We start from the raw sequence: 18262 nt of genomic DNA, 5'->3' as shown, positions 1-18262 counted from the left end.
CCCGCCGTTGGGGTTATTTGACACGCGCGCCCCGCGGAGGCGGCGGGGCGGCCCCGGCTGTTACCCGCCTGACAATGCGTTTCCGGGGACCCCTGCGCGCCGCCGAGAAAGGGGAGCCGCGCGGTCGCGGGATGCGGCCGCGGCGCCCGGGGCGCGCGTCTCGGCGTGTTCGGGGCGCCCGCGGCCTCTCCGCGCCGGGCTCCGGCCGGGCCCGCGCGCTGCTGTTCGCGAGTGGGGGGCGCACCTGCGCCGCGACGCCGCGTGTGCGCCCGGCCCCACCGCGCCCGGAGCCCCTGCCCGCCCGCCCGCGTTCCGGATCGCGTGTGCCGAGGCCCCTGCTCGGGGGTTCCACCCACCGCGCCCCCTCGCCCCCATCCCGGCAGCCCCTCCCCGCGGCGCGCCGCCCCGGCTCACGCCCCCTCTCCCCGCGCAGGGCCCGCCAAGGAGTGCGAGGAGGACCAGTTCCGGTGCCGGAACGCGCGCTGCATCCCCTCGGTGTGGAGATGCGACGAGGACGACGACTGCTCGGACAACAGCGACGAGGACGACTGCCGTGAGTGCGCCGGGGGGCGGCGCGGGGCGGCGCGGGGGACGCGCTCGGCGCACACGTGGCTGCAGCTGCCGCCCGGCCCCCCGCGCGGACCTCGCCGCCGGGGTCTGCCGCCGGGACGCGCACTAGCGCCGCCCCCTCGGGGTGGGGTGGTTCCCAGCCCCGGCGGGAGGCGGCCGGCCGGCGAGCCCGATAGGCCGGGGCGGAGCCGGGGGCTGCGGGGCCGGCGAGCGGGCGCGCCACGCCCGGGTGGCTGGGCTGGGGCTGTGCGCGGGGACGCGGCGGCCCTTGGCCGAGCTAACCTGCGGCGCGCGGCTCTCCAGCACTCCCGCCGCCACGCGCGCGGCTTTCAAAGTTCCACGCGGCTCCGGGCCAGGCCCTCGCTCCTTTTCCTGCTTGGTTTTTTGTGAATGAATGGGCTCCCCAGGGTCCCTGATTGGCTGGGCTAGGAACACCCCATAAGCCCCTGTGGCCGGAGCGGCCAATCCTGTAACTGGCGGGTGTGTAGTTTTCGGGGGCCCTCGGCTCAAGGGCCTAGCTGGGGCCGCGCCTCGGCCGCACCCCCGCGCGCATCCTTAGGGTTGTAGGTGCAGCCGGGGCTGGGACGCTGGCGCCTGCTGCTTTTCTGCCTAGTCATGGTGAAGACCATTTCCTGCCACCCGGCATGGTTTACCGCGCTCTCCCGCCAGCCCGCTCGGGCGTCAGTCATGGGGCAGAAGGCCAGGAGGGAGGGAGTCAGGAGAGTGTGTCCTGGAAGGGGCTTGAGGAACCCGGGACACGCATGAAGCCCCTGGTGCGGGCAGTTGGTGGACTGCCTTTGCAGAGTGTGGTGTTTATCCACCGGGCGCCGACTGCTTTAGAAGTTCTTTCTAGGGGTGTGCATGGTTTCAGATGTCTGTGGGACCTAAAGCAGGTTAGCAGGCACTCTCTGCGGTGGAAGAAGTAGAATTCCAGGAACAGAGAAACTCGACTCCTGGAAACAGAGGCAGGTGATCATGCACCGGTCTCTTGAGGCCCTGCTGTGTGTAGGGCCCTGGGGCACTCAGAAAAATTGGCTGGGGAGCACATGGTCTCCCTGAAAACAGGTGGACAGACCCACAGTCTCTACAGCAGAAGGACTGGTAGAGGGACAGGCACCGTCTGGTGAGCTCTCCAGGCTTTTTATACTGAGTTTGTCATTCATCCTTGGGGGTCCTTGTCTCCAGCCAGTCCCTCCGCTGGCTCTGTCATAGGCACATCTTTCCCTCCTGACTTAGTTTCCTCACCTGACTACATGGGCAATATTTCCTTGCCCTGGTTTTGAAGACCAGTTCTGGTGATGGAGTCGATGTAATGACACCACCATGCTGACAGCTGTGTGCCGAGGACTGTGGTGCGTGCCTATCTTATGTAAATTCTGTTAATCTAAACAACATTCCTATATTTTCGACTACCCAATGGAAACACTTTTAAGATTACATTACTCCCCCACAGCTATTGAAGTTAGTGCTAATGAAGTATGAAAATGGTCAAGCCACAGCAAAATACCACAGCGAGGTCCACACTGGACCTCGTTCTTGTGTGGCACCCTTACTGTGGGAGTGTGGAGGACAGGTGGGAAAATAGGAACTGTGCGTTTCTGGGCTGTTATTGCTTGATCTCCCTAGCTCTTTTTAACAACAGTCTTGAGAAAGTGGCCGTGAAAAGCACAAGTTTTTCTTGTCATTACAGTTTGAAGATAAGGAAGCTGGCTCAGAGAAGTTGAGAGATTTGGCCAAGGTCACACAGCTGAGCACAGAATTTGGTGAGGTGGTCTGCCTGCCTCCTAGCTCGGGGGCCTTGACCCCTGTGGTGAGGAGTGTGGTGCAGAAGGGCCGGAGAGGGTGACCCAGGAGCTGGGGAGCCACACTCTGAATGTTGCATCTCCATGCGAGGTTTTGGGCAAGATGGACAAATGAAGTGGCAGGCACTGGCTGGGTGACCCCAGATGGGAGGCTCTGATGGTCTTTCGGGGATGGATGGTGTGGAGTCATAGACAGTGAGTTAGTGAATAAAAGCAAATGATGTGGGAGGCTTGGGGTGGAAAGGATGGGGCCTTTGCTCTTAGTACCATGTATCTGTTGTGTGTGACTTGACTTAGCTGAGCTTATTTCCTCAGCTACCAGGTAGGGGCTAGCTGTTTCTCCATCACAGGTAATACAGTAGAATGTCTTCACACAGGTACACAGTGCTGGCGGGGAGAAGGGAATGGATGAGTGTTCACACCTCCTAAATCTGTAGAAAGGAAACCTTAGGAGCTACGAAGAGAAATCTTGAACAGGGTGGTGGCTTTGGGAGGCTGCACTGGGTCAGATGTTTGAATGGTCTCTCCTCACATCTTCCTTCCCTATCTGTCCTCGCCACCACTTCCCCACCCCCACCCCCTTCTGGGCCTCCCACCCAAACTGAATTTCTTTTAATTAATTATCTTTCCCTAGAGGCTATTGGCTCCTCTCAGAGTAGCCTCCCTTCCTTTTATCTGACCCTCTACTTAGGCACCCCCATGAGAGGGCCTGAGCTGCCCACCTTTTGCCTTTCTGGGTCTGCAAAAAGGAGATTGTAATTTTTAAGTGGTCTCTGTTGGACAAAATGAGTACAAGGTCCCAAAGGAATCAGAACATAGCCCATAAATATTGAGAAGCTGATAGAGGCTGGAAGGAGGAGTTTTTATGTTGAGGAAACCAAGGAAGGCTTCCTGGAAGAGGAGACAGCTAAGGAAGGTCTTGAAAGATGGTATATAATACTATTCCCGCAGGACTTATCATTTTAAAATAGGTAACATGGTCTCTGTATTATAGAGGAGGAAACTTGGGGCTCGGAGAAGTAAAATAACACCCCCGTCACACAGCTACTCAGAGCTGGAGCCAGAAATCAAACGAAAGCCTCTTGATCCTTTTCCCCAGTGGGTAGGTCTTGGTTCTTTGGAAATTGGAGACACAGAGCTTGCAGGATAGGGAAGGGGAAGACTCATGGGGCTTCAGTTCCCACCTCAAAGAGCCTTCAAAGTGGAGGAAGGGGCTGAAAGCCAGAGGACCAGGCCCAAGGAAACCCAGGGGTGAGGGGTGGTCCAGCCAGGGGAAGTGGGATGGGCTGTTGGCTGTGGACCTGGGTCACGTAGGCCAACTGGCCCCTAGGCCTGTTTCCTGTTGCTTTATAGAGTTTGGGGGCAGAGACAGAAGATTTGGTTTCTGGCCAACCTTTTGCTCCTAGGGTAACATCAACCACACTGGACACTTACTGAGCACTTGTCATAGTCCAGACATTGTGCTGACATTCTACCTGTATCTTCTTATCACCTGCAATCCTCAAAATGGGACAGCTCTATGAAGTACCTGAATTAGACCTTTTTTACAAAGCCACAGAAGGGTTAAATAACTGGCCCAAGGGTGTACGATTTTTAAGTGAGGCTGCTGGGCTGTGAATGCAGGCGCCCAATTCTAGTACTGGCACTGTCTCAAGCACTAGCTGGTGACCTCAGTCAAGTCCTACCCATGCCCCCATGTCCCCGTCTCTACCCAGCTCTGGGAAGAACTCTGTTCTTTGTGCATGTCTTGAGGGAACAGGTGGACCAGTTTCGTGTTCAATTCCTGCATCTTGTTCAGGCTTTAGGCCATCCTGTTCTCCCAGCCCCCATCACCCCCTCGCCGGGTTTAATGAAGAGTGGCCACAGTGAGGTCTCCGTGGTTGGCAGTTCATTAGCTGGACAAGGCCAGGCTGCAGGAGCACTGAGGGCTGCTGGGAAGCAGCCTTGTAAATAATTAAAGCTTGGCCACAGCTCCCAGCTGGGGCTGCAGCCTGCATCTGGCCTTCAGTATGCCTCCTGCCTCGGCCCAGCTCTCACACCCCTGATACTGGACCCCGCTTCATCTCCTTTTCGGATGGAGTCACGTGACAGACAGTGCTATGCCTCTCTGAACTTCAGCTTCCCAAGTACCCACAGATGAAGTTGGCTTTAGCGCTCTGCATTTGATCGTCTGTGGCCAGCTCTTGTTATCCCCTCCTGCCTCTTCCTGTGAGCCTGTAACATCAAACTGTGGCTTATATCACTCTCTGGTCTTCCTATTGTTTCTCACCTCCAGGCCTTCACACAGGCCATTCTGTCTACCTGGAATATTCTGTTTCCTCACCTGGCTACTTCTTTTTGTCATCTTAGAAGATTCAGTGCAGGTTCCTCTTCCAGGAAGCTCTCCCTGCTGCCTTCCACCCCAAAGCTGGATACAGGAGAGAAGGGGGACTTAGGAACTTAACGTTGAAATCACAATTCAGTGGGGTCCTGAGTCAGACTCACCTGATTTTCCATCCCAGCTGTCACATTTGACTGAATGGCCTCAGAGGTGACAATAGTTTCTTCCTCCCAGAGATATGAGGATTAAATGAGATAATGTGCCTGGGAAGCCTGCGGGGTCAGCGGATGGCAGTGGATATGAGTGATCTTGGTGGGAGGAGTTTCACTGAGATCTGAGGTACCCGACTGCCCTGGACCCTGCAGGCCACCCAAAACCCTTCCGGCTTCCCTGCCCCCATCTGCTTAGCCACATGCCTGAAGGCTCCTGCACCTGGGGCTTGCTTCAGTCAGTGCCCAGCCACAGTGGAGAGGGCCCCAAGGCCATTCAGCCCAAGATGAACCTGGAAGTGAAGAAAGGTGCCCGGAGAGGAGCTGAGGGAAGAAATGAGTCAAACACACCTCGTTGGTCTTGGGGACAGAGGGCAGCTTTCCTCAGGCGATGTGCTTCTTTTAAGACTGGTTTCTGGTCTCATGTTCCTTTCCTCCTGGCAGGCCCAGGAAGGGGAGGAATCTGCAGCCTCCACAGCTCTGCCGGGCCAGCTCTACGCTTTCCTCTCCTCTAGACCCAGGTCTGTGCTCCAAGGCTGGCCCAGCGGGCCCCAGGAGTGTGTGCTGAAGGCTTTCCAGTGGCCCTTCCCACAGGTCCCCCGAGACAGAGTTCCTCTCTGTGACTCCCTTGCTTTCTCAGGCCTGCTGGGGGACCAAGTGCAGCAGGCTTCAGGACTGGCTTTCCTCCTGGTTGTCTGCAGGTGACTTTCTTGGGGGAAAAGCAGCAATAGGTGCAGCCAAAGACATGCCACCAGGGAGAGCAAGAACTCAGAGGGCTGATGGAACAGGAATGTGCGGACTTTTGTGACCCCTCAAGGGCTAGAACCAAGTGGACGCTCTCCTGTCTGCTTGGTAGTTGAATCCCCAGGCCAGTGTCACCTCCAGGAAGCCAACTTAGGGTCCATGGAAAGGTATGAGAGCTATGAAATAAGGCCACTGGGCCCCAGTTCTATGTACCACTGGTAACACCTGCCGCACAAATGCCCAGGCATCCAGATCACCCAGGCTGAGAAGGCCTGGTGGAGAGGCCACCTCTTCCCAGGTTGTTTCGCCTTCCCTGACTCCCTGTCCTCCACTCCCACCCCCTCCTGAAGCTCCCATGACTGTCCTTGTTCTTCCCTCAGCCTCACATCCTTCTCTACATTGTCTGCTCAGCTAGTCTTGTGCTTGGCACTAGGGAGTCTACAATAAATCATTCCCTTGAGGGAATGATAACTGATTTTGGCTACTTACCCCTCGTCTGGTGATTTGCATTCATTAGCTTTGCTACTCACAACCCGTGAGGTGACATGACTCACAAGTGGCTGGAGCCAGGATTTGACCCACGTCTGTCTGCTCTTGGGCCCGGACTCTTCCTCACACTCTTTTCCCTCTCCTATCTCTGTCCTGCTGGGACCAGAGGGTATGGAGGAAATGGTGAGTGGCCTCAACATCCAGCAGGGCCACCCTGGCTACTGGCTTGAGGGGTGAGGTTGGGAGGAACTCTTTTTCTGGTGACCCCCAAGAAGCCCTAACTTAAGAACCCCCCTTTCCAGCTTCCCACAAGTATGACTTCCACCATTTCTGGAAACATGAAGCAGTGGTCTCTTAGTCACTGCCTTTAAATTGGTGATGATTCTTCCAACTGTATACACAGGGAGACTGGGGATCCAGTGACATGGGTGCAGGCGGCCTCAAGGAATGTGAGCCTCAGTTGTCCTCTAAGAGTGTCATACCCCATTTATCATTCTCCCTCCAGAAAAATCCAAGGGTCCTTCATCAAGACTTACCAAAGTGTGGTTTGATCCCCTCTGATCCCCACCCCCCACCCCATGCAGTTCCCTGACTTGACACATGATTTTCCCTCTGCCTTGGATTGTCCTTCTCTGATTCCTACCCATCTTTCAAAACCCAGCCCAATGCCACCTCCATGAAGCCTTCCTCATCGACCTGGTGGGCCTGATGTACCCAGGGCTTTGTGCGCCCTGTCACAGTCCACCATACGAGCTCCAGCTGCTTGGAAGTGTCTGTGAGCCGTTTGAAGAGGGGACCACATGACCACGGAGCTGGGAGAGAGGCATTTGGGGGACGGTGTGAGAGAAAGCCATAAGGGCCCTTGAGGTTACAGAAGGAAGCTGGGTGTCCTTCAGGAACCATAGTCAGGCTCCCCTTGTGATCTAGGTTACCTGAAGCCCAGAGCACTCATGACTTGGGGGCGGTGGGCTGGATCCTCACACGTCAGCTTCTCCGCATTCACCCTGCAAGCTTGGAACTTTTCTAGCCCCAGGCATGAGAAGGGAAAAACAAGGTCCTGGAGAACAAAAATTGACTCCAAGTAGCCACATGGACCTATTATAGGAACTAGGGTGTCCTCAGTTCCTGGAGGGACTCAAATCCCTATGCTGCCGCCTCCCAACCTCTGCCATTCTCAATGGCCACCCTTGCCCTCGCTTTCCTGCTGGATATGGGAATGAGGTATTCTTAGGCAGAGGGCCAGGCACAGGCCTCTTGCATGCAGAAAAGACATTGGTCTCCCACTCTGGGGCATGCCAGCCCTTGGCTGGGCCCTGCCTGCTGGCCCCTGAATCCCTGGGGAGCTCATCTAAAATAACCGTGTTGATTGCGGTGTGAGTTAATGAGCGCACTCACTGCTGAGGGCTTTCTCCTGCAAAACCCCTTCAGCCAGTGTCTTGAGTAGCACCAGTGCACTCACTGAAGCCAGAGCCAACCTCTAAAAGGTGAGGCCTTTTCAACGTGGCCAGCAGGGGCCGGACTGGGCCATGCTTGTCGGGCTAGAGTACGACGCGAGGGAAAGGAGGAGATACACACCCCACATCCCACTCACAACAATGTCAGCGGGTGCAGGGTGTGCCAGGCCTACTTTCCTTTCTACCCTCGGCCGCTGCCAGGAGGTGTACTGGCACCTTCCTGAGCAGTTCTGGCACCTGAGTGTCCTCTGGCGTGAACTGAGCCCCGGGCAGCTGTTTCAATTATCAGCCGTGTTTACCCAGCTCTTCTTACAAGCTGCTGCATGTCACAGACCCTGACCCTCAGGAATAGCCTCTTGGCCACAGCAGCTCAGGAGGGGCCCCGACTATGAGCTCCCTGCCCTCTGCATCTGGTCTGACCTCTGTGTCCCTGGCAGGACCCAGCCCAGCCACTTTGGGGGTGCAGAACCCAGCATACTGTCAGGCCCCCCAAATACCCTCTGGTGACGGGGAGAGCCATCCAGTGAGCCAGGGCCATGGGGACCCCAGGCCTAATGCAGTTCCCGTGGCCCCTCAGTGCCTGCACATACATGCCTCTTGGAACTGGGGGTGGGGAGCAGGACAGAGCTCAAAGCTTCTCTGAGGACTGCCTGTCCCGGAGACCATGGGCGTGATCCTGTGCTCACTGTCCTCTGCTGGCCACTGGCCTTGAGGTGCCACAAAGGCCTTTATTTCGGCCGTGCTGGAGACTCTTCAGTGTTCAGCCTGATGGAAACATAGAACAGTCTTTTTCAGTTAAACCTCACCGCCATGCGGGGAGGCAGGCAGTGCAGCAGTTAGTTAAACTCCCATTACCTGATGAGGAAGTTGAGGCTCAGGGAGGGCCGGGGGCTCACCTAGAGCTGCGCAGCTAGTTAGTGGTTGTGCTGCAACTGTCCCACTTTACTTATTTTTTAATCAAAGTAACCTTTCCTAATTATATTAAAGTAATTTCACACTTGTAATAAGACAACACAGACAACACTGAGGAGCAAAAACGGGAAGGTCAGAGCCCCCTTAAGTCACCACCATGTAAGCGGCATATGCCCACACGTGTGCTGGAGAACTGGTGTGCGTGAGCGCGGGTTTTTGATTTTTTTTTTGTGTGTGTGTGTTTTTTTTTTTTTTTTTTTTTAACAAAAAGGAGGGTGTGTTATACCAGTTGTTTCTCCCCACAGCATACATGTGTTCCGTGTCCAGATTCGCATTGCTTTGAAGGGCTAGATAGTAGCCCATTGTGTGAATCATCCATAATTTAGTAACACATTGCTCTTATTGACAGACGTATGTTTAGCTGTTTCCATTTTCCCCCCTCTTCTACAGAACCGTGCTGGGATGCACATCCTGTCCGATTTCTTTGTGCATGTGTATGATTCTTTCCTTTACAGTGCTTTCTTAGGAAAGGGGTTGCTGAGCATGTGCATTTTCCTCCTCACTGCATAGCTCTCTCCAGGAGCTGTTTTTCCTTCACCCCACCCCACCGCTGAACGGGACTCCCCACTTGACCCTCTTGACAGGTGGGCGGCCCATAGGACCTCCCTCTTCCTTGAGCACTGGGCCACCTGTCCTAGCCCTGGAATTGGGTTCAGGACTGGAGCTGGACAGTCCTGGCCTAGGGCTGGGGGACCTGTGGCCCCTGAGCTCCTTTCTGTCTGGGGAGGGTTGATGGGGAGAGGTGACTGGGTGGGTAGATTCTGGGCAGGTAGATGGAGGGGAGCTGGACTGCCTGAGGTCCACTTCCAACTCAGCTCTGAGGCCCACTTGGGCTTCTTGTTCTTCTGGTTGGGTTGGATGCAGTGGAGTGCTAGAGAAAAATGGAGTCAGACTCACCAGCCCATGACCCACTAGCCCTGGGACTCTGGCATGGGTCTCTATTCTGAGCATTAGCTTCTCTGACTGTGAAACGGGGATAAGGAGCCCGCCTCCTGGGGGTGCACAGGTTGCTATAAACTGTTGTGCCCAGAATCTGACTGACCCTGAAAATGAGCATTCCCTTCCGTTTCCCCAGCCTCTGACCCCTGCACAGGGAGACAGAAGGGACTGTCAGCAGCTTTCCTCCTCCTCCTACAAGGACACAAGAGGGCAGCTGCTGAAATAGCAGTAGGAGGAGATGTAGGTCAACTGGCCAGTCGGGAGGACTTGGCTGCTGGGGGAACAGCAGCTTCTCGAGTTGGGAGGGCCTGGGAGGAATCATCTCCTCCCACTCTCCCATCTGCATGGGGGAGCCCACATAGCTGCCACCCAGATGCCTCGTGGGGAGCTGGTGAGGCAGAGGGAGCCAAGGGGAGCTGGTTAACCAGCTAGGCTTGGCGTGGTTAGTTATCCAGGAGGGGCCTTGGTTCACCAGTGGGTCCAGGTTCACATCAGAGAGTTGGCAGCAGATGAGAGGCAGGAAAAACCCATCAAGCCCAGGTTGAGCTGCCTGCGTGAATAGATGGAGGCCTAGGGTGGGCTTTCCTGGCATACAGAATCCAGGATGCTCAGGCCAGTGCCCCTCCTCCCTCCTCCCCTCCCTCCATCCCTCTCTACTTCCTGGACCCTGAGCTGCCATCTGCTGCCCCGTCCCTCTCAGAGCTCTCAGCCGTGTGCACCAGCACATGTGTGTGCATGGGATGTGCGCTGAAGGAGGGGTTGTGCACCAGGTGGGAGGGGCTTGTTCTGGACTTAGAGGCTGCGGGGCCGAGGTGACACTCTTCCTCTCACACCCACCTGCCAGAGGAGCCCAGCCAAAGCTGAAGTCCCCCGCTGGGCTGTTTGTGACAGGGAATTATTTGTAGCTGGAGAAGTGCCAGCATTCTCTGTTCCCAGCCTGCCCCCCACCATGGCAATGGCAGCCTCTCCTCTGCAGTCTGCTTCTGGCGCCCACCCCCCCACCCAGAGGGCCCAGGCTGATATCTGTGGTGTGGCCCCAGAGGACAGGCCCTACTCAGCCCCCATTCTCTGGAATTCTTTTGTTTTCCTCTGTGAGCCTCATGCTCACAGTCCTTATAGTCCACCACACTCAGGCGCAGGTGTGGGGTTCCAAAAAGCTGCTCCTAATCCCTGAGGACCAGAGCAGGGAGCAGGGGCTGTGAAATCCAGCCCCAGGGGACCAGCTGGGTGCCTGCCCCTGTTTCTTACAGGATGCGGCCTAAACCATACACACCAAACTGGAATCAACTCTTGATTAGCAGAACTTACATCCACTTGGGGTTTTTTTCCTGCCTATATAATTTTTTGGTGAGTGTGACCAGGCTGGATATTTTTTGTTTCTCTGTTTTTGTTTTAATAGCTGTGAGCCAGCCAGAGTGGACTTCATATTAGCTATATATATGACCTCTCTTGTCTCCCTCATCCCTTTGCCCGTGCTGCGTGGGGTACAGGGAGAAGCCTGGCCTCCCAGTGTCAGCCAGACCTGAGTTTCCACAGCAGTGCCTCCACTTTTGGCTTGGGGGGTCTCGGAGCAAGCCCCTTGAAGCTGAACCCAGACTCCTGCTCTGTGCAGGGGGGTCAGAAGTCATTTCCGGCCTGTGTGAAGTACCTGGTAGCTCAGTGTTCTGGGCCCCATGGAGTGAGTTGGTTCTCCCTACTCCAGGAATTGATCCACACCAGACCAGCCTGTGCACCAGTCCGGTCTCTCTGCTACCTCCTCTCCCAGACCCCCAGTCCTCCCTCTTCCTGACCTTTGGCATCTCCCACCTTTGCAGATTCTGTGCTGAGTTTGCCCTCCAGGAGCCCTTGTCCCTATTGGTTGAATGAACCTGACTGCTAGTTGCCTCCACCCGCCTCCCCCCACTGCTCCTGCTCTCACCCTCACCACACCAAGGAATCAGGTAGCCTTACCATGTCACCAACTGCTGAGGGACTTGGACAAGTCCCTGCCCCTCCCTGCCCCACCTTGGGCCTCAGTCTCCCCTCCTGTACTAGGAAGAAGTTAGAATCAGATTAGGAGTTTCAGTCACTCAGATTCCTTGGCCCTTGTCCTGGCCTGACTCCAAGCCTCTGCCCTGAAGCCAAGTGGAGCCACAGACATGAAGACCTTGACCCCCGTCCTCTGACTGCTCCTGCATGGGCCCTGGTCTGTGAGAGGCTCCACCATGACGCAGATAACAGCGGGTGCCTCTGGAGAGCTGGGGTCAGGTCCAGACTTAACCATTTCCTAACTGTGGGGTCCTGGGCAAGTCACCTCACGTTTCTGAGCCCTTGCCTCATCTGTAAAATGGAGCCACCAATACCCAGTTGTCAAGGTGTATGGAGGATTATGTGAATTTATGAAAAGCACGAAGAGCAATGCCTGGCCCATGATCCATGCTCAGTTCAATATTAGTTAGGCATATTTTTCCCTCTTCTGAACCTCTGTCTCCCGTCTGTCCTTCAGGAATCCCATCCTGTGCCTGGCTACTGCAATGTTCCCTGTTACTTGTGGCTTCTGCTGCCCACAAGAGAACTCACAAAAAAATAGGAAAAAGCTATTTCTCCCTATGTTGGGGTCTCCAGGAGAAATGGAGCCCCTTGGTAGGTCTGGGAGAGCTGGGACTGAGCGCCCTGGCTGGGGGGCTCATGTGGAGGATGGCTCCAAGGCCTGTACCTTGTTCAGATTATGCCCTAACAGCTGTGTGACGCTTCTCTGGGCCTCAGTTTCCCCAGCTCCCCCTGCTCACCTCACGTTCCCGCAGTGAGGACCATCACCTCAGTCACTGCCTGCTGCTATTCAACTTCTTCGTGGCACTTTTTTGGTCTGTTCACGTCCCATTCTGGCCTCACTTCTCCCAAGAGGAGGCAGCGCTGGGGTCTTTATTCTGCATTGAGTAGGAAGAAGCCCCGATATCAGCCACTGACCTTGCACAGACACTGGTGATGTTCGGAGCCTTCTCTACGTGTTGCCTCTGTGCTCCCGGTATCCCCTGGGGGATGTGCCTGGCAGGCTTTGCCAGACCAGTTGTACAGATGGGGACACTGGGCCCATGGTCCCACAGCAGTCAGCTCCTTACTGGATGGGGAGACAAATGGGTAGCCGTGCTAAGTGGGGGTCACTGGCTGGCTGTCTCTCTTTTCCCCACTCCCACTTTGTTGATGAATCATCAGTAGGAAAAGAGGGAGACAGACGAAGGGAGAGGAAGACACAGAGAGGAGGGGGAGAGAGAGGCCGTGGTGGGGGTGATGGGGAGACGGGGAGGGGGAGGGGTCCAAGCAGCGTTGCTACTTCCTCTAGTGGTTCTCACAGTCTGTCTGCACCGATTCCTGACAGATGGAGGGAAGGGGAGAGCTGGTGCCAAGAGGCTGTCACCGCAGGCGGGCAGAGTTGGGGGGAGGGTGCTTTGTGGCCACTTTTTGTATGGGGAGGGGGCAGCAGCTGGTGGTCTGGCTGCTGGGCCTCCTCAGAGCCTGCTCCCCAGGAGTGGTGGTTGAGGGGAGTGTGGATACTGTAGGGCAGGAAAGTGGCTGAGGATGAACCTGCCGCCTGCCGTGCCCTTGCCCCCGTCCAGGCAGAGACAGCCACCCCGCCCTCCCGCATTCTCTGTCACCAGTAGGGCCCTCCCACCAAGGACGCCTCCTTCCTGGGTGTCAAGGCTGGGCAGGGGCTCTGGGAGGAGGCACGGAGCTGTGGTGAAAGGGGACCAGGGTAGGGAGAACCTGGATCTAGGAAGCCCCTAAGACCATGGAGCTGTGCGGGGCCTCAGGGCAGGATGGGGCTCAGCCCCTCCCTCATTGAGCTGTTCCAGGTTTTTCCTGTGTTTCTTCACCGCAAAGGGGCTCTAGCTTTTTCTGCAGGCTCTGACACATCTACAGGAGGTAGGAGGGCTGACCTGGGGCGGGTTTGGCATCATCAGCATCTTTGTCTTTTTAGAGTGTGGAATTGGGTCTCATGTTCTCATGCTCTCCCCTCCCGTCTCAGCAGGGAGGAGGGGTCCTGTGAATGCTTGAATGAATGAATGAATCCCCTAATTTGCCCACCTTGTGGGACAGAGTCCTCACTTCTTTATAAGACACTTCTTCCTGTTTTCAGAAACAAACTCTTTTAATTCTGTCTGGCGAGGCCCCATGGGCACCAGATCTGTCACAGGTGCCTATGGAGCCCCAGGTCTTGTGGCTTTAGAGCAGCTGCCTATATAGACTGGACACACCCCTACGTGCACCTCACTCCTCAATGGGGCTTGACAGGACTGGGTCTCCACTGCGCTGATCTCTGAGTTGTCAGTAACCACAGCTGTCATTTACCAAGCCCTCACTCAGTGCCAGGAAGAACACCATTCAGTTCTCACATAGCCCCATAGGGTAGGTACTGCCTTTACTCCTATCTTACAGAAAAGAGAAAAGAGGGAAGGTAATGAGTGACTACCCAAGGTCAAGTGGCTAAGGTCTGAGTGGGGGCCTACCCAGGCCTCCTGGAGCAGAGCCTTGGGCAGGGCTTGTGGGTCTTGACAGGGTCACAGTGAGGACCTGTGACCACAGTGAGGACCTGTGACCTCTTGAGGTCCATCTTTCCCTGTCCCAGCTCCTCCCCTTCCCCACATTGTTCTTGGCAGATCCTTGACCCCCAACACTCCAGCTGTGTAGTCCCCACACCTGGAGACCAGGGTGCAGGGGTGTTCCATGTGGAGCCCAGGGACCTACCTGTCCTATTTGGTGACCTTCAGTGCTATAGAATGAGGGTTGAGGGTCGGGGGGTGGGAGCTGGATCTCCTGCTGCTGCTTAACATAGGTTCTAGTCAGAGGTGTCCTCCACTCGCATGCATCGTGGCCATCATTAATAAATGACGGCGTGTCCACCCCCTGCCTGGACTGGGCTGGGTGCTCTGGGGGAAGCCCTAAGCAGGAAAAGCACCCATCCTGAGAGCAGAGGATGCATCTTCCACGGCATTTATCCCCCAGGGCCTGACCTAGGCTCTGTGCTCAGGAGCAGAGCAATAAATTCCTCCTGGCTGAAAACCAGGAACCTGGGCCTCTCTAATAGGTCAGCACTGCCAAAGGGCATGCTTCTCCCCTGCATCATTCACAGGTTGATTTCACGAGCCTTACCACCAAGACCTTTCCCCTTACCTGGCTCTTCCGATGCTTCCAGGGACTCTCCAGTAAATGTAGTGGGTGGCCGTGGTCCCTTTAGCCCTCTTGACCGTGACTCTGTGTGACCTTGGGCAGAAGCACTCCCCTCTCAATATCTTGGTTTCCTCATCTGTGCAGTGGGTTATAGTAAATCCTACCTGAAAGAATATTAGGAGGTTACATGAGCACAGCGCATAGTAATCTCTCCGTAGTGTTCTTCTGCCTTTGGGGGGTAGAGGAAATGAGCCCCACTGTTCTCCATGCATGACTTCTGACAGTCCTGGCAGGGGGTTTGCTCCTGTCCCTAGGCTGATGGGTTTGGTGAGACCCAGGAGCGGTGCCACAAGGTCCCTCGCCTGTGAGTGGCAGATTCAAACCCTGGTCCCTGGGACCCTGTGTGCATTCGCCACAGCACCAGGCAGGGAGGAAGGACTTAACCTGAAACACCACTGAAACTGTAGTTGCAGAGGCTCCTGTTTCCTGTGCTGATCTCCTGCAAGCCTCCAGCCAGCAGATCCCAAATCCCTCCTAATCCCAGGAAAGAGGCAGCTCCTGGTCACGTCTGTCAGCATTTCTGAGAGTCCTTCCTGGGCCTCTCACCTCCCACATGAGCAGGGAAGCGGCAGGCAAAGGCCTGGGCTGTGAGGATGGGGGATTTCCCGACTCCGGTTGAGATCTGTCACAACATTAATGTTAATTAAGCCTCGTTAATTCAGCCCTCTGCTTACGCAGAGCTCCTGACAGCAAATTACTCATAAGTGAGGCGGTAAATTTATTGCTGCGTTTTCCCAAACACTCAGCTACAAAGAACGCGCCCCCTGGAAAGGCAGGGGAAAGGCCTGGAGGGTGAGGCTGAACCGTGGGGTGGGGCTTGGTGGCCCAGGAACCTGAGAGCACTGGGTGCCTATGGGCTCTAGTCAGAGCAGGCTGCCTGGAGATGCAGGGAGCTCCCCACTGGGAGGCACGTGAGCAGGAGGGCTGGAGCGCTGCCAGCCCCCTGGACTGGCCCAAGGTCTTTCTGGCTCATCCATCTCACAGGGCAGGCATGGTGGCTGTGCTGTTTCCTCCCACAGTGCCTTGAGCGCACATGGTGGGGCCCATAGAGTGCGAGTTTGGATCAGGAGGTGAGCCCCACAGCTCACCTTGGGGTCCTCTGCAGTGTCTCCGCCAAGAGCATGGACAGAACTTCATGTCTGCTGAGGTGTGTGGGCAAGGCCAGCAAACCTGCCAGGGACCCTGTCCTGGGTCATGGGGTGCTCCTGGGTCATATTTGGGGGCCCTCTTGCTAGGCTAGGTATCAACCCTTGGATGAGGGCACAGCCTCTCTCCTCACAGCCCCTCCCCTTGAGTCCTGCTTCCCTCCTTGGCCTCAGGCTGAGCCAATCCTGGATGTTTGGAACAAACCCAGGCTCTGGGTACCTAGATTTTTTTTTTAATTAATTAGAGCATTAAATGGTCGCCCTCTGGGAGAATCCCACCATCTGGCTATCACGGGAGAGGCAGGAAAATCTATGCATATTTGTCAATAGTATGTGAGCATCGTGTGAAGCCACCTGTGCATGTGGGGGTGTGGTCCATGTGCTGCAACGTGTGCACTGTGTGACCTGTGTGCCTGAGTGTGTTCACCATATGCACATCTGAGTGTGTGCCTCTGTAGGTGTGCATGCCCATCTGCATATATGTGTGCAGTGAGTGGTGGGGCAATAGTCTGCATGTCTGCCTGAACACACTTCTGTGCACAGACTAGCTTTCTGGTGCTGAGAGGCAGGCCAGACTGTGTACAGAAAGAGTGGGGCCTCTTCCCATCCTGGCTCAGGGAAACAGCTGGGACCAGAACCCAGGCCTCCTGGCTCCCACTCTGGTCTCCTGTTGCTGCACTGATGTGTCTTTGAAAAGGACTAAGGGGGGCTCAAGAGGCAGTTCAAATCTGGGGAGGTGAATGCTGGGATACCAACCAACTGGAGAAAACTGGGAATTGCTGAAACCCCAGATCACTGTGCATGAATGAAGGATTTTTAGAAAAAAATGTTTTAATGATTATTGTTTTTACTATGCATGCAAATACTGAATGGTAAATGAGATTTGTATCATGAGGTTTGTATCATGGGCTGTACATTCTGTACAGATGGGAAGACCCAGGCCCCAGCATTGCCTGCATTTGTTCATTCAGTCATCACACAATCCTTAAGTGTTTCTCCCTCCCGCCCCCACCCCCCCAAACTTGTAGGAAAAGATTGTTGGGTGACAGCAATACAAGGTGATGAGGCTGTGGCCATGACCCTATGTGGATCCCATGTGGGATCATGAAAGATCTCCCAACAGAATTGGGGGAGCAGGTCCTCCACTCCTAACTCCCAAAGGCTGAGGTGTACTCAGCAGAGGCCACGCCTCTTGATATCATTTAAAAATTATAACAAAATCTTGAGGACTTACTAGATATATAGCCTGCAGGTGGAGGAGCAATTGAGAAAAGTGGGAGAAACTTCCACGCTGCGTGTTTCTAAGGGCTCGGCCCAGGCGCTGATGAATCACATCTTAAGACCAGCTGTGCTGCAGGACAGGCTTCATCGCCACAGTTTTTGATGGGAACTCGGGCTCTGAAAGGACAAATAACTTCCCTGAGGTCACACAGCTAATAAGGGGCAAAGCCAGGATTTGAGCCCTGGTTCCTAAATCAGCTGTTGGTGGGAGGAGGTTCTACAATAGGCAACAGACTGGAATCTTCCAAACCTCTGTGCCAAGAGAAAACGTCCCCTTAAAGAAAAAGACCAAGTGGGTGGGATTGTCATGGAGCCGCAGACATGCTCAGGGGACAGCCTGTTTCAGAAGGGGCTTCCCTTTCATCCAAGCAGTGGTAGGACCTATCTTGTTGGGCGACCCAGGATGACACGGGGGCCCAGAGATTGGGACCATGTCTAAGGGGTACTGCAAGTGGCATGGTGGCCAAGGTCTGGGCCAGGATGCCAGTGAGATGTGAGGAGCTGCTGGGCACGACCCCAGTCACTCCCTCTGCTCACCTCCTGCAGCCATGTGCATCTCCTTCTGCCCAGCTTTGGCCCAGAGGCCTTATAGCTGCCCTGCTGGGTCCCTGGCTGGAAGCACTAGTCTGTGGCCTGTGGCCATCAACTCTGCCCCTGTTGCCTGCCCCATGGCTGGCCACAGAGAGGTGGGTGGTCTCAGCCAGACCTCTGAGTCCCAGCCCACAGGACCAACACGCTGAGACACGAAAGTCTTACTTAACTGCAGGGCTTGCCAGCACATAGCAGGACACCTGGCATGCTGGAGGCCTCCTACTTGATTCTTTTGGCTTTTGGCAGCAGAGAACTGAGACTTTATAGTTAGAACTGGGGTCATCAGAAGCTGGCCCTTCCAGAACAGAGGGCGAAGGGTGTGCACGGGAGAGGGCTGGGCAAAGGCAGGTGTAATGGCCCTTGCACCGAGCTCTCCTTGAAGTGAGTCTGGGCAGCCCCTCTGCCCCGAGCACTTGCCAGGCAGTCCAGTGGCAACGCGTGGGTCAGCCTTTCCTCCCCCACTCTGGCCTAGCTGTCTCCCAGGAAACGGGGAATTTTCCCTCATTCCCATCATTAGGGTGCCAGGGCAAACAAACAGCCT

At 55.6% G+C, this 18262-nt stretch overlaps 1 protein-coding gene and 1 long non-coding RNA gene across 8 annotated transcripts in view; one reads left to right on the top strand and one right to left on the bottom strand.

Moving 5' to 3' along the window:
* LRP8 (LDL receptor related protein 8) overlaps positions 1-18262 on the top strand; it is a 64010-nt gene that overhangs the window by 404 nt on the left and 45344 nt on the right. For all 3 annotated transcript variants that reach the window (XM_037499253.1, XM_037499252.2, XM_037499251.1), the window contains exon 2: positions 434-553. In XM_037499253.1, coding sequence (XP_037355150.1) covers positions 434-553 — 120 coding nt within the window. The remainder of the gene's footprint in view (positions 1-433; positions 554-18262) is intronic.
* The window catches only part of LOC119235717 (uncharacterized), a 67254-nt gene continuing 55687 nt past the window's right edge, over positions 6696-18262 (bottom strand). For 3 of the 5 annotated variants that reach the window (XR_008550360.1, XR_005122896.2, XR_008550359.1), the window contains 4 exons: positions 17084-17247; positions 14648-14808; positions 12446-12596; positions 6696-8353 (listed from right to left, as the gene is read on the bottom strand). This is a non-coding gene — a long non-coding RNA (uncharacterized LOC119235717). Of the gene's footprint in view, positions 8354-12267; positions 12597-14647; positions 14809-17083; positions 17248-18262 lie in introns of all 5 variants that reach the window. The other 2 variants (XR_008550358.1, XR_008550361.1) reach the window with 2 other exon arrangements.

The sequence above is a fragment of the Talpa occidentalis genome, unplaced genomic scaffold, assembly GCF_014898055.3.
Source record: "Talpa occidentalis isolate TD23 unplaced genomic scaffold, MPIMG_talOcc4v2.1 talOcc4.9, whole genome shotgun sequence".
NCBI lineage: Eukaryota > Metazoa > Chordata > Mammalia > Eulipotyphla > Talpidae > Talpa > Talpa occidentalis.
This window is presented reverse-complemented; position numbering and strand designations above follow the sequence as displayed.